Here is a 15,409-nt window from a genome sequence, read left to right on the forward strand (position 1 = left end):
CTTAAAATGTACGCCGTTGAAGAGCTATGATTGGTCATATTCCGAACTTGTCCTGATGTGGATTGAATCTCATGCGAAAATATCATATTTGAAGCACTTTGGAGCGTTTAGACTGGCAAAAAATGTTTGATCTGCGTCACTTGAGGGCAAAAAAAAAGAAAAAAAAAAAAAAAAAAAAGAGTATGTTCAATTGTTTTGAGTCAAGAGCTCTGTCACCTAACCAATTTAGCTCATACGTTGATGTACATGTATTTAAATGATACTTACATTGCTTGAGCTGGATTTTGGATGAGTTGGTAGAGTTCCACTTGCCTTCATGCTGCTGACCAGTTTATTAAAAGCGGACATGTCCGTGTCACGCCGGCGTGGGCGGACACTGGGGCCACCAGTCAAAGCCTCCTCTAAATGCTCGGCCATGAAGGGTGTCCCATTTCCTCTTTTTGGTGGGGCTACATTTTGCACATTTGGTTGTGAGCCTAGTTTCAGGCCCTTCATCTCCCCCTCCACCTCCTCCAGAGACAGCACTGCTCCAGAGTGAGCTGTGGTTGAGATGATAAAACTTGATGAACCCCTGCATGTTAGGTCATATCGCTAACACCTAAGCAGTTAATTTATCTTAACCGAAAGTTTCCGGAGGTTGCAAGGTTATGGAACATGAATAAAATGCATCATATTGTATTCGGCGTAAACAGCATTTTTTACATAACACTCACTGCTTTCCCGTAGGCGAGCCTTGTTGACAGAAAGGGTGGAGAGAAGAGGCTTTAGGTCTATTTTGGCCTTGTGCAGCAGTTCCAGTATGTCCACCTTCTCTTTGCCCTCCGATTGAATGGGTGTGAAGTATGAAGCGGGACCTTGACCTGAGGATGTCCCAAGGCCTTCAAGTCCTTTAGCGGAGAGAGTTGCGAGATTGAGATGGAAACTTGACTTTTCCTCCGCACTGGAACATAAGAAATCCTACCTGCTAGTTTTTCCAGCTCCTCGTGCGGAGTGGACCTCAGACTGCTTGAGTGGCTGCCCGAAGGGCTCAAGTTACTGGAGAACCATTGACTGAAGCGGCTTGCTGATACAGGTCCTTCCCCTAAAACATCCTCGATCATCTAAAAGACAGAAGGCAGAAAAAGTGGAGGAAAATAAGCCAAGCAGCAGCACACCAAAGGATGCAAGCGCAAAAGGATGTTTTCCCTGCATTTTTTAAATGTATAAACTCATATGTATTCATTAACTGCTCTTTCACAAACAAAATGGTTAAACTAACCAAATACAGAAGCCGCTCATCGCTATTGTAAACTAATTGAAAAAAATACTAAACATACCAGCTTTTTTTCCGATTTGCCATAGAACTGTTTTCTTGCAAAAGTTGCAGTGTGCTCCATATCAAATCATCTCTGCTAAAGCCAAATAGTTAACTTGTGCAGTGTTTATGTTAGTCAGAATTGAGCAAACAGAAAAAAAACATCTACAGTACTACTACTGTATCTGCGCAAATCTGTGAAAAACAGTGCCGACAGAGCAATTGTCTACAAAGAAAGAAGGCGATTGTGGCTTGCAAGCCCCAACAGAATTTGGATGTGAACAAAATTCAAATTTGCTCAGATCATGTTTTATCTCGTGTGTATGAATACATTTTTACCTGTCTGTGACTTTTTTTGAAAACATATTGCTTATAAACAAGGACTAGTTTATATTTAAGCATGACAAGTTAAATCATCTTTGCTTTCCTCACCCCATAAACTGAGTGCTTAATGTATGCAATAATATGATTTCACTAGTAAACATTTCATATTGATTTCCTTCGGCAATTGGCGCCACTTTACCCTCATAACACTCCTTTGGGGGTTAAAGGCCTACTGAAATGAATTTTTTTTATTTAAACGGGGATAGCAGATCCATTCTATGTGTCATACTTGATCATTTCGCGATATTGCCATATTTTTGCTGAAAGGATTTAGTAGAGAACATCGACGATAAAGTTCGCAACTTTTGGTCGCTGATAAAAAAGCCTTGCCTGTACCGGAAGTAGCGTGACGTCACAGGTTGAAAGGCTCCTCACATTTCCCCATTGTTTACACCAGCAGCGAGAGCGATTCGGACCGAGAAAGCGACGATTACCCCATTAATTTGAGCCAGGATGAAAGATTTGTGGATGAGGAACGTGAGAGTGAAGGACTAGAGTGCAGTGCAGGACGCATCTTTTTTCGCTCTGACTGTAACTTAGGTACAAGCTGGCTCATTGGATTCCACACTCTCTCCTTTTTCTATTGTGGATCACGGATTTGTATTTTAAACCACCTCGGATACTATATCCCCTTGAAAATGAGTCGAGAACGCGAAATGGACATTCACAGTGACTTTTATCTCCACGACAATACATCCGCAAAGCACTTTAGCTAAGGAGCTAACGTGATAGCATCGGGCTTAACTGCAGATAGAAACAAAATAAATAAGCCCCTGACTGGAAGGATAGACAGAAAATCAACAATACTATTAAACCATGGACCTGTAACTACACGGTTAATGCTTTCCAGCCTGGCGAAGCTTAACAATGCTGTTGCTAACGACGCCATTGAAGCTAACTTAGCAACGGGACCTCACAGAGCTATGCTAAAAACATTAGCTATCCACCTACGCGAGCCAGCCCTCATCAACACCCGTGCTCACCTGCGTTCCAGCGATCGACGGAAGGACGAAGGACTTCACCCGATCATCCGTGCGGTCGCCGGCTAGCGCGTCTGCTATCCAAGTCAAAGTCCTCCTGGTTGTGTTGCTGTAGCCAGCCGCTAAAACACTGATCCCACCTACAACTTTCTTTTTGCAGTCTTCATTGTTCATTAAACAAATTGCAAAAGATTCACCAACACAGATGTCCAGAATACTGTGGAATTTTTCGATGAAAACCAAGCTTTTTGTATTGGATACAATGGTGTCCGCATACTTCCGTTTCAACGATTGACGTCACGTGCATATGTCATCATACATAGACGTTTTCAACCGGAAGTTTAGCGGGAAATTTAAAATTGCACTTTATAATTTAACCCGGCCGTATTGGCATGTGTTGCAATGTTAAGATTTCATCATTGATATATAAACTATCAGACTGCGTGGTCGGTAGTAGTGGGTTTCAGTAGGCCTTTAAAGTTGATCTTTGTATAGTTGTGCAAGAGTTTGTGGCGTTTCAGCATCTTTTGACACAGACTTTGGACTTATACATCATACCATTCACTTTCATCGCCATGTTTACAAACAAGTCTTAAACACTTTATACGTCAATATCCACCGGCTTCAACCATGCATTAAATTGATTGTTCCGGGGCCATAAATCGTTAGAACTTGCACTTACCCATCTTCTACAAGTAATTTAGCTTTGCGGTGGGTTTTCATTAAGTTTTCTCCACTGCTATGCTAAGCTGTATCGACACACTTCTGTGTGCGCACAGCACACTAGCTGATGGTGCGCGATAAATTCTGACCGGACAGCACAGGTACCAGCATACTTTAGTTCAGTTTTGTAGTTATGTTATCGCATCCTCAAAAATCTAAACATTTAAAAACAAGACTGAAGTTCATGCATGTTTGAAATAAAAGTAACGTAAATAGATCTTAAGACCTTTTAAAATCCCATTTAAAACCTAATGAGATTTTAGGAGGATTTTAGACATTTTAAGGCCTTCAATTCAAATTGTTGGATTTAAGACTAAGACCTCACGGATACCCTGTAAAAGTAGAATGTCTTCCTTCACTTATCATTCCAATTTTTTTTTACGTATAAAATATAAAAATCGCAAATTGAACCACAATTTGAGCTAAAAATTGCAATTAGGTTTTATCTCAAATATGCAAGCCACAATATACACATACACATGATTTTAAATGTGAAATAAAGATAACTTCTTCAACCTGTCAACAGTCAACCATTGAGTTGTGATCGAATTGCAGTAACAGCATATTGTAGTGATATTTTGTAGCACAGGAAACAGATACTTAGAGCCTAAGAGGAAATCAGAATGTGTAATTCAAAGAAAACTATCCCGTTTAGAGTAAATTGTAATTGTAATTTGATTACCGTACATGCTATAGTATGATTTTATTATCATAATTTTATTGCATGATTTTTGTATCCCTTTAATTTAGGTAGCCAGCAGATGGAAATTAGCTATAATCTGGTACAGAACATATCTGTATTTGAGATTAATGTTTCTGTGCAATGTCCCTTCAAATAAAGACTAAACTAAACTAAAATAGATGCTACTCTTCCTACTCTCACAACCCCTGAGTGCACCCCAGTACTTACAGATGCCAATCCAGGCATGGTCTTCTCCAGATTAAAAAATTCATTGAAGTCAAAGTCTCCAGTTGACTGCTCTGTCAGCACATCTGGGTGAGGAACCTCCTGATCAGCTGTAGCGCGCAGATTCACTTCTTGCTCTTCTGGAAGTCCATTGCACACCACTGATGCACAAAAATAAAACATGACTAGTAAGCATCACCAACCAGGCAGAAGTCTTACAAATCCAGTCACAAGAAAATTTAATTTTTTGAAATTGTTTTTAACTTGCCCTCCTTCACAGACTCTGTCCTCTTCCTTGAGCGCCTTGACTTGCTGCGTCTGTCATCTTCCAGTATTTTATCATCAAATCCAATGAGCTCGATGGTCTCAGACTGGCTTGTAGGACCAGCAGAGAACCACTCTGGTTCCTCCTCAGCATACGAGTCATTCCTTCTCCTTTCACTAAACACACGTTTGTCTCCAAAGTCTCTGTCTCTCTGACATAAAAAGGACCAAGGATGAAACATTGGTTTGATCCACATGATTCAAGGTATTCGATAGCTGACATAGAACAATAAGGGAATCTTTAGTTTCTGCTAATGCAAGATAAGATAATACCTCATGGAAAGAAATGTTCAAGCACAAAGGAAGCAGTTTACCTTAACATGAAGGTGAAGGGCAAATTCATGCTGTTTTTACTTTAGCATTATCATCAAAAACTGTCCTAAGATACTGATGTGCACAAGCTTTTTACACTGAAGTGGCAATTATATGCTTAACCATGATGTCATGCAAAACTGATTTACAATGAAAGCAATGCCAGCCAACCCTGAATCTTTTATCCTTGAAGTCTCGCTCCCGTTCCCTCTTCTCCTCAAGGCGGGCTTCTCGCTCAAAGGCTCGGGCAGCAATGATGCGGCCGCTTCCAATTCTACGGGTCCCTCCCAAACGGAGACTCTCATTCTCTTTGTTTTCAAGAGGGCTAATTGGTCGGGAGGCGTGGACAGCAGGTGCAGCATTGCCTTGGCAGCCGCCCCCAAAGCTGCGACGCTGTGGGCTCAATATGACGTCCAAGTCATCCTCCTTTAGCCGTTCACGCGGATCTTAAGAAAAACACAGCAAACTGGTTTCATTTCAGCTAATATTTTACAAAAGAAAAAGAAAAAAAGTTTAATTTAAAAGCAAAATTACTTTCAGATTCTTCACTTAAGTTTAACCCAGTCTGACTGGTCCATTGCAATGTTGTATGGAAATCAAATGTAGTGTTGAGTGGAAGCACAGTATTGTCTTAGCATGAAAGAAATACAAAAAAACCCCACAAAACAATAGAATGTTGCATAAACAGAATTTTCCAACTTTCTTGATCTACGGTAACTGCAACCTTAAAATCAGTTGCATAGGTAACTTAAAGGGGCTGTTTGCAGCACTTACACAGATGCCTGGAGGGTGCCAACTTTCCAACGTATTTTACATATATCCCACCTTCTTACGGCTTCTCATACGTAATGACAACTGTCAAACAAATGTGTTCTGTTAAACCACTAATGGTAACATAAGCTAGCCAATGGTTTTATGGTTACGTTTTGCTTTGAGAAGCATTACTGTGAGAAAGTTGCAAACAGCACCTTTAAGGCATTTCCACCATTTGCCAGTTGGCAATCAGTACACACTGGTAAAATGAATTCAAGTTTTTTAAGATAGAGCTGCTGCCTATCCTGGGATAGGGTGTATTGTAGGGCTCGATGATTATGGCAAAAATAATCAAGATTTTTTGATTGATTAATAACACGATAATTAATTTGTGTATTTGAGTATTTATTGTACCACCAAAACTCAACTTGAAATAGTTTAAAAAAACTAAATATAAATTTGTTATGCATAAACCACAACAGGAAAAATAATAATAGTAACAATACAATTTAAATTACAATAGCAATATAAAAACATTAAAAATCAGTTTTTGGTTCTGTTTTTAATGCCATTTTGTACATTTTACCACCACAGAATGTGTTTTTGTGTCGAATAAAATTCAATAAAATAAAATGTTTGTGAGTTGACGGTAATGATGCATTTGTTTGCGTGCGTACCCAATGATGCATTTACGTACGTGCATGCGTACATAATGATGCATTTACGTACGTAATGATGCATTTACGTACATGCGTGCGTGCGTACGTACGTAATTAAGCATTTACGACGTACGTAATGATGCATTTACGTACATGCGTGCATACGTAATGATGCATTTACGTGCATACGTAATGATGCATTTACGTGCATGCGTGCGTGCGTACGTACGTAATGATGCATTTACGTACGTACGTACGTACGTACGTGCGTGCGTGCGTTGTAGGTGTTAGCTAAAAGCAATTTGGATAGACAGCGTTAGCTGTTATTGAATGTATCATAACATGAATGCAAATTGTTAATTACTACCCTTGGACTGCTTTTGCATGTGCGCATGCGCTCTCTGCACGTACGTGTTGATGAGACCGGGTGAGCGACAGTCGTAAAGTCCAATAATTTTATTTGGGCTGGTAGAAAATTTTTATTACGTACATTTTGCAATTGTGAAAAATAGACAATTGTCAAACAAATGTGTTCTGTTAAACCGCTAATATGTTTTGAACAAGGTTACTGTGGGGAAGTTGCAAACAGTACCTTTAAATGCAATAACCCTTACATTTATTGGTGCAATACATCAAAGCATGATTAAGTACCGTATTTTTCGGAGTATAAGTCGCACCGGCCGAAAATGCATAATAAAGAAGGAAAAAAACACAAGTCGCACTAGAGTATAAGTCGCATTTTTTGGGGAAATTTATTTGATAAAACCCAACACCAAGAATAGACATTTGAAAGGATATTTAAAATAAATAAAGAATAGTGAACAACAGGCTGAATAAGTGTACGTTATATGACGCATAAATAACCAACTGAGAACGTGCCTGGTATGTTAACGTAACATATTATGGTAAGAGTCATTCAAATAACTAACATATAGAACATGCTATACGTTTACCAAACAATCTGTCACTCCTAATCGCTAAATCCGATGAAATCTTATACGTCTAGTCTCTTACGTGAATGAGCTAAATAATATTTGATATTTTACGGTAATGTGTTAATAATTTCACACATAAGTCGCTCCTGAGTATAAGTCGCACCCCCGGCCAAACTATGAAAAAAACTGCGACTTATAGTCCGAAAAATACGGTAAATGTATCAATAAGAGCTTTGAGTCAGTTATGCTTGTGTAAGGTACTTTTTTGAAACCTTTATTTTGTAAGCGCAGTCAGAACAGATATGGAGCACCGCGCTATTATTGTGAAGGAAGTGTGCTATGCTGTTCTCAGCTTGACTAGTAAGGAGAAAATTGGGGCTGTAAAAAAAAAAAAACCTCACCTCAAGTTGCGACTGCTGTTTGTACATTGATCTTACATCGATGTTGTTCACAACAACACACGCAGATGAGATGTGTTGTGGGTGTATGGATTGTGCTTGCTAGCTTTAGCGTTGTAGTTTAGTCGCCGTTTCAAGTGACCGTCTCTCCATTGTTTAGTTCAGGACAGGGCGCTTGACTGCGTTGGGGAACATTGAGTGGTCCCAGACACATTTTCACAAACAAATGTTCATTTTCCTCCCAATGACAGTATTTCACTTACATTTATGTCAATTTTGCTGATATTCTGCGTATAACAGCGGATCTCGTTTTATTGGCCAATTATGTGACTCCATCCAGAGTTACGTAAATGCGGGAATCAATTGACTTTACTTTTTTTTTTTACTTTAGTGAAGACATGCACCCGGAATAGCTTTATTGGCAACACTAAATTGGCCCTAGTGTGTGAATGTGAGTGTGAATGTTGTCTGTCTGTGTTGGCCCTGCGATGAGGTGGCGACTTGTCCAGGGTGTACCCCGCCTTCCGGTCGAATGCAGTTGGTATAGGCTCCAGCACCCTCGCGACCCCGAGACAAGCGGTAAAAAATGGATGGATGGATGATTGATTAGGCATACTAGCGCTACGTCAAATAAGTTGCAACCACAGTGAGATCCAAACTTGTATTATTCATTCGCTCATCTGTTTCAGTCACAAGCTCCGGAAGTTACATGCATGTTGCGCGGTCCATTAATCGCTTTTTAGATTATTATATTTTCATGATCTTGAAAAGCCAAAATCAAAATCAAAATGTTGTTACATTTTTCAGCTCTACTGTATTGAAGTTTATGAAATATATTGTTGCTCTGTATATTTGACAGTCCATTACCTGGGATTCTTCGTTTAAGTGGAACTCTGTCCTCCAAAAAATCCTTTTTAAAAGAGTCCATCGGAGAGTTGCGTCCTGAGGTGGGATATAGCGAGGCACGCCACTTCTCAGGGTCCCAGACGCCATCACTACACCAAAACATGAGAATACCACATGACTGATTACAATAAAAGCAGATGTCTGGTTAAATGGACTTGATCACAATTATTGGTGGTGTTTCTTCATCAAAATCTCTAAAAAAGCCAACAGTCTTTAATTGACAACATCAACAATACTCCTGCTGCTGGTTGCAAGTACTCAAGTATTTTTAAAGTACCATCCAGGTGCAATTCATCCCACAATGTTTTCACACAATCCAATGCTTCCTTAATTATGACCACATATTTGCCAATGAAAACTAATTTTGTTTGCGTTTTAGGCTCCAACTCCCCTTGACATATGTCTAAATCCGGGGTCAGCAACCTTGAGCATACAAATAGTCATTTGAGCGTATTTCCCACCAAATAAAACCCACCAGGAGCTGCAAACTGTTTTCCTTTAAATGTTGATAACATCACTTAGTTTCATTACATTTATGCTATTGCATTTATTAAATCAAACACAACTAACCAAGTACTTGTGTTCTGATCTGCATTAAATGTGCTATTTTAAATCAGAAATGTTCCTCTTTTTTGATCTGTCTATTACTAGCTTACCGAAGGTTGACCGCTAAAAACAAAAGATTTTCAGCAAAAGATGACGCATAGGGGTGTGACGTACCTTTCAATCGTCAAAATATTAAAATGCGTTTTACTTCTATCACAAGATCTCCAAACTCTCTAAAATACGGTTACAGTAAAATTAACTAAGTAAAATAAAATAAATTAAAGTTTAACAGCCATTTAACATTTTGTTTCAAAGCCAGAGCCGTAGCCCTGATCTAAATGCATTCTTAGAAAATAAAATAATCAGGGATGTGCTTGGGGAAATACAAAAAACCTGAAAAATTGTGATAGTAAGTGTTAAAAAAGTTAACTTCATTTAGTGCTATTGGATTTTGCAGTATGCCATAAAAATGTCCGTTGTACGATTGAATTCTCAATGGTTTATATCGTAATTTTAATGTCTGGGTTGCAGGTAATGAAAATGAGGCAGCTTATATATGATCTATACAGTTAGAGCTGGTGAATATATAGAGGTCAACAATGTAGCAGGTATAACTATCAGATATACCCGCGGACAGCCATCTACAAAATGTGAAAATATTTTATAGAACAGAGACGGCTTTTAAGAAGAGAAAGTTCAACTCGAGCAAGTGTGAGGTCATGTTCTCTGCAGCTAGCATCGAGGGAAAAAAGTTAAGAGTCTCTAAACACGAGTACATTTTATAATAACACCAGAAGAAGAAGCTATATTCGTAGTTTTTAATACAATAAGTCATTAAAAGCCTGGAAACACTTGAAAAAATCTCAGAATACATTGTACAAAAAGCAGCAATAATTGAAGATATGGCAAAACAATAAAATTTATATGCCAATACTAATTCATAACAGATTTGTTTTAAATGTATACATTTGGAGAATTTTAAAGAAAATCATATAGCAAATTATTCGATATCATGTGACCACGCCCCCAACATCTTGGCACTTTAGGGCAAACCCCGCATTCACACGTTATTCTGATTCAGCTAGTGCATACAAGTTTGAAGCCTTTCTACACCCACAATTTACCGTATTGGAACCGTTCAAGTATCAAAACGTTCGGCTCGGTGGGGACACCATTGCTTACATTTTTCTTCTATCGAAGTATCCCAGATTACCAGGAATTCCAGATTTTCCAGGTCATTTTTCACATTGAAAAGGTTTGGAAATTTTTCAAAACTTGCAGAACTCCCACATTTTTCACTTGATTCTAACCGTTATACCATCCATACAGTACACTCAACCTGAACATTCATTCAAGCCAAAATGTTTCCCGGTTCCAAAAATTCACATTTTTCCCAGCATTACCAGAAACGTTTCCCCATTTAAAATGAATGGGTATTTACAACCCTCTTCATATTCCACATTTTTTATCCGATGGCAACCGTTCCAACATCACACACTCCACTCACTCTGGACATTCCAGCAAACATGTTTACTGGTTCTGAAAATTCCCTGATTAGCAGGAATTCCCAATTTCAGCATGTCCATCTTTTATTTTCACTACTCCCACATTTTTTATCCGATTACCACCATCAAAACATCAGTCTTGGTCAGGACATTCAAGCTATAAAATAAAATACTAGAAAAAAATCTTGGTTTTCCCGGAATTACCAGGAACGTTCCCCATTGAAAATGAATGGGCAATATACAAACCTCTCCATATCCCACATTTCTCAACCAATTCGAACCGTTCCAACATCCACTTACCCTGGACATTCAAAGCAGCATTAATTACCGGGAATTTCTCCTTAAAGACAATGAATGGGCAACATACCAACTTCTGCATATCCCACATTTCTAATCCGATTTAAACCAGTCTACCATCCACACAGTCCACTCACGCGAGCATGTTTACCAGATCGGAAAATTCCCGGATTACCCAGAAATGACCAGGAAAATCACACTGTGCTCTCATATGAAACATCTCAACTGCAAATGCCAGATATTTGAAGTTTGTTTTAAAGAAACCTATTAATTACATTAATTAGCCTAGCTTGATATACTGAAGAAAATTAATCTTTTTGCCAAATCTTACTTGATTATATCAACTTTTATGGATTTGTTTTAGGAGCAAAATGAGATGGGCTCCAGCGCCCCCGAAGGGAATAAGCGGTAGGAAATGGATGGATGGATGGATGAGGATGAAAGGGTTGAAATCCGTCTTCCCACGTGTGCTACCGTTTTATTTTTTCTAGTCTTACAATCTATTTTTAGTCAAATATGCAAGTAAATTTGTCGTACTGTACAGCCCTGCTTGAACGTCTAATATTTTTGTCCACTTGAAGGTGTAGAATGAACCGTGGAGAGACATTGTTAGAATGTGACAAAGTACTAACGTTGCCTCAAAACCATGATGTGATGAAGAGAAACACACTTAACGAGCCAGACGATCATCCAAAGGCACGTTCTATTACAAGCAGTCCCGCTGACAGAAATTACAGGAACAATATCTACATTTCTCAGAAAAAAAAAGTTTTTCCAGATTAACACTATTCACACGAATGCACATTTCAGCCAGGAAAAAAAACAGACAAATCATATCCTTGAACCATGAAATTCCAAATAAGTTATTCTAATGCTTCAGCAGACAAAAACTAAAATAGCTTTACAGTTGACTCCAACTCAAATGTCAAGCCTTATTCTCACAGCAGCTGTATAAGTAATAAAAAAAACACAGGTTTAATTAACATTCATGTGTACTGCAAAATCAGTTCACCAAAGAATGTTGCTACAAATTCTGAGAATAAAGCAGGGATAGGATAGACTTTGTCCTACAATGGGGATATTATGGGGTTGCAGTACAGATTCAAAAAGTCCTAAAAAATAAAAAAAATAAAAATTAAAAATAAAAAATGGCACAACACATGAAAACAAGAGGGGAACATTACAGAAAAGAAAGGACAATAAACATACATTTAAAACAAATCTAATTATGTATAGCATTAGGGCTGTGAATCTTTGGGTGTCCCACGATTCGATTCAATATCGATTCTTGGGGTCACGATTCGATTCAAAATCGATTTATTTTTTTTTCAATTCAACACGATTCTCGATTCAAAAACGTTTTTTTCCCGATTCAAAACGATTGTATTCATTCAATACATAGGATTTCAGCAGGATCTACCCCAGTCTGCTGACATGCAAGCAGAGTAGTAGATTTTTGTAAAAAGCTTTTATAATTGTAAAGGACAATGTTTTATCAACTGATTGCAATAATGTAAATTTGTTTTAACTTTTAAATGAACCAAAAATATGTCTTATTTTATCTTTGTGAAAATATTGGACAAAGTGTGTTGTCAAGCTTATGAGATGCGATGCAAGTGTAAGCCACTGTGACACTATTGTTCTTTTTTTTATTTTTTATAAATGTCTAATGATAATGTCAATAGGGGATTTTTAATCACTGCTATGTTGAAATTGTAACTAATATTGATACTGTTGATAATATTAATTTTTGTTTCACTACTTTTGGTTTGTTCTGTGTCATGTTTGTGTCTCCTCTCAATTGCTTTGTTTATTGCAGTTCTGAGTGTTGCTGGGTCGGGTTTGGTTTTGGAATTGGATTGCATTGGTATTGCTGTGTATTGTTTTGTTGGATTGATGAATAAAAATTTTTTTTTTTTTAAATTAAATAAAATCGATTAAAAAAAAAAGGGAATCGATTCTGAATCGCACAACGTGAGAATCGCGATTCGAATTCGAATCGATTTTTTCCCACACCCCTATATAGCATTAACATTTTGTTTCTTACATATCGTTTTGCTCCATTTTTCCTGCTTATTGTACAATGTACTTTGAGAATCTTTTTTTTTTCCCCCTCAAGACTTCCCCAATCCTTTTAGTCACTCTTTATTGAAATCAAAAATAAATCTAACATCAATTGCTGGTTTTATTGTAGACTGTACTCGAGTTTAGAGTGTCTTTACTTCTGTCGTTCAATGTACGCGTCACACTTGCTTCTTGCTGCTGGGAGCCTTCCTATGCCTAAAAGCCGCCAATGTCATCTTAAATTTTGAAGATCGCTGTCCGCGGACACATTACAGTACATACACATCATGGACATGCCTCCGATCCAGACAACCCTGTGCATATGGTTGACATTAGAGCTGGGAATCTTTGGGCACATCCCGATTCGATTACGATTCAGGAACTAAATTCCATTACAAATCGATTATTGATGCAGCTTTAATTTATGGATATTGACACAGTTTTACATTTCTTTTTCGTTTCACTAAATAAGCATTTATCACATTTAATTTGGAATAAGAAACATTAAAAAAATTCCCACATTTATTAAATTAATAATAATGTGTGCAAAACTGGACCATAAGTGCCCAATAATAAAGGAGGTGGTCGGCTCTATCAGTGAGGTAGCTTGTTGCAGTTAGCCACATTTTAGAACAGATTCATACTGTAACTGCACGGAGACAGACGTGTGTGCACGAGGAAATACTTGTTGGAATTGGGCCCTCTATCATAAGTCAGGCAATAAAAGCTAAAAAGAGCATCAGACTGTCTTTTTCTGGACGCCGCAATATATTATATAACTTAGTTTTTGTTTTCAAGTAAAAAAACTTTTTTAAAGTGTTGCACGTAATTGTGGCGGTGCACCGTGGCAACATCAAATACATTAGAGGAAACCATGTAAAGTCTTACCTGTCGTATTTCTCTGAGAGACATTCTGGCCTTTCATTGGAGATGGGTAGCTCTTTTATATAAAGAAGCTCCTCCTACATATCGAGGAATCAGAATGAAACATTACACCCAGAAAAGCTTAAAAAATTAAAACCTCCCCAATTGCTTTTTCATTCCACTATATCACCTTGGTATATTTATGTAGAGCTGTTGCTGGTTTTGTAACTTGATCCACAGCATCACCACTTCCAATCTTCTCTTCAACACAAGCGTCACCGTCCATGGCAGATTGCAGATTCAGACAAACAGCTTCCAGGCAAACGATGACTCTGTTGGAAACAGTTTGTGTATTTCAGGGACTTAAAGGCCTATTGAAACCCACTACTACCGACCACGCAGTCTGATAGTTTATATATCAATGATGAAATCTTAACATTGCAACACATGCCAATACGGCCGGGTTAAATTATAAAGTGCAATTTTAAATTTCCCGCTAAACTTCCGGTGAAAACGTCTATGTATGATGACGTACCGTAATTTCCGGACTATAAGCCGCACCTGACTATAAGCCGCACCAGCTAAATTTAGGGGAAAATACAGATTGCCCCATATATAAGCCGCACCCGACTATAAGCCGCAGGGTTTTGATGTGTAATTACCGTAGTATATAGGGGTTCCTGCTACCACGGAGGGGATTGTCGGGACAGAGATGACTGTTTGGGAACACAAAGCGTCCCATTTATAAACAATAAATCTTTCAATCATTCAATCAAACTTTCACATCTTTGACATGGCGAACAGCATTCGTGCAGAGTACAAATAATACAACGGTGCAAAGTAATACAAAGTGCTCGCCTGTACGTTATCAAAATAACCAGCCTACCGGTATAATGAAAAGTCAGTCTTTAATCATTGTGTCATCGTCTTCTCCTGCGTACTAAAACCCCCGAAATCCTCTTCGTCGGTGTCGGAGAAGAACAGGCCGTAAATAAGCCGCACCCTTGTATAAGCCGCAGGGACCAGAACGAGGGGAAAAAGTAGCGGCTTATAGTCCGGAAATTACGGTATGTATGATGACGTATGCACGTGACGTCAATCGTTGAAACGGAAGTATGCGGACACCATTGTATCCAATACAAAAAGCTTGGTTTTCATCGAAAAATTCCACAGTATTCTGGACATCTGTGTTGGTGAATCTTTTGCAATTTGTTTAATGAACAATGAAGACTGCAAAAAAGAAAGTTGTAGGTGGGATCGGTGTATTAGCGGCTGGCTACAGCAACACAACCAGGAGGACTTTGACTTGGATAGCAGACGCGCTATCCGACGCTAGCCGCCGACCGCACGGATGATCGGGTGAAGTCCTTCGTCCTTCCGTCGATCGCTGGAATGCAGGTGAGCACGGGTGTTGATGAGGGCTGGCTGGCGTAGGTGGATAGCTAATGTTTTTAGCATAGCTCTGTGAGGTCCCGTTGCTAAGTTAGCTTCAATGGCGTTGTTAGCAACAGCATTGTTAAGCTTCGCCAGGCTGGAAAGCATTAACCGTGTAGTTACA

At 38.6% G+C, this 15,409-nt stretch overlaps 1 protein-coding gene across 3 annotated transcripts in view; it reads right to left on the reverse strand.

Moving 5' to 3' along the window:
• LOC133652497 (eukaryotic translation initiation factor 4E transporter-like) overlaps positions 1-15,409 on the reverse strand; it is a 31,453-nt gene that overhangs the window by 13,797 nt on the left and 2,247 nt on the right. For 2 of the 3 annotated variants that reach the window (XM_062051308.1, XM_062051324.1), the window contains exons 2-10: positions 14,042-14,183; positions 13,876-13,949; positions 8,537-8,664; positions 5,096-5,370; positions 4,557-4,764; positions 4,292-4,449; positions 962-1,100; positions 714-887; positions 268-539 (exon numbers count right to left, since the gene is read on the reverse strand). In XM_062051308.1, coding sequence (XP_061907292.1) covers positions 268-539; positions 714-887; positions 962-1,100; positions 4,292-4,449; positions 4,557-4,764; positions 5,096-5,370; positions 8,537-8,664; positions 13,876-13,949; positions 14,042-14,137 — 1,524 coding nt within the window. In that variant the 5' untranslated portion in view covers positions 14,138-14,183. The remainder of the gene's footprint in view (positions 1-267; positions 540-713; positions 888-961; positions 1,101-4,291; positions 4,450-4,556; positions 4,765-5,095; positions 5,371-8,536; positions 8,665-13,875; positions 13,950-14,041; positions 14,184-15,409) is intronic. The other variant, XM_062051316.1, reaches the window with a different exon arrangement.

This window comes from Entelurus aequoreus, linkage group LG01 (genome assembly GCF_033978785.1).
Source record: "Entelurus aequoreus isolate RoL-2023_Sb linkage group LG01, RoL_Eaeq_v1.1, whole genome shotgun sequence".
Lineage (NCBI taxonomy): Eukaryota > Metazoa > Chordata > Actinopteri > Syngnathiformes > Syngnathidae > Entelurus > Entelurus aequoreus.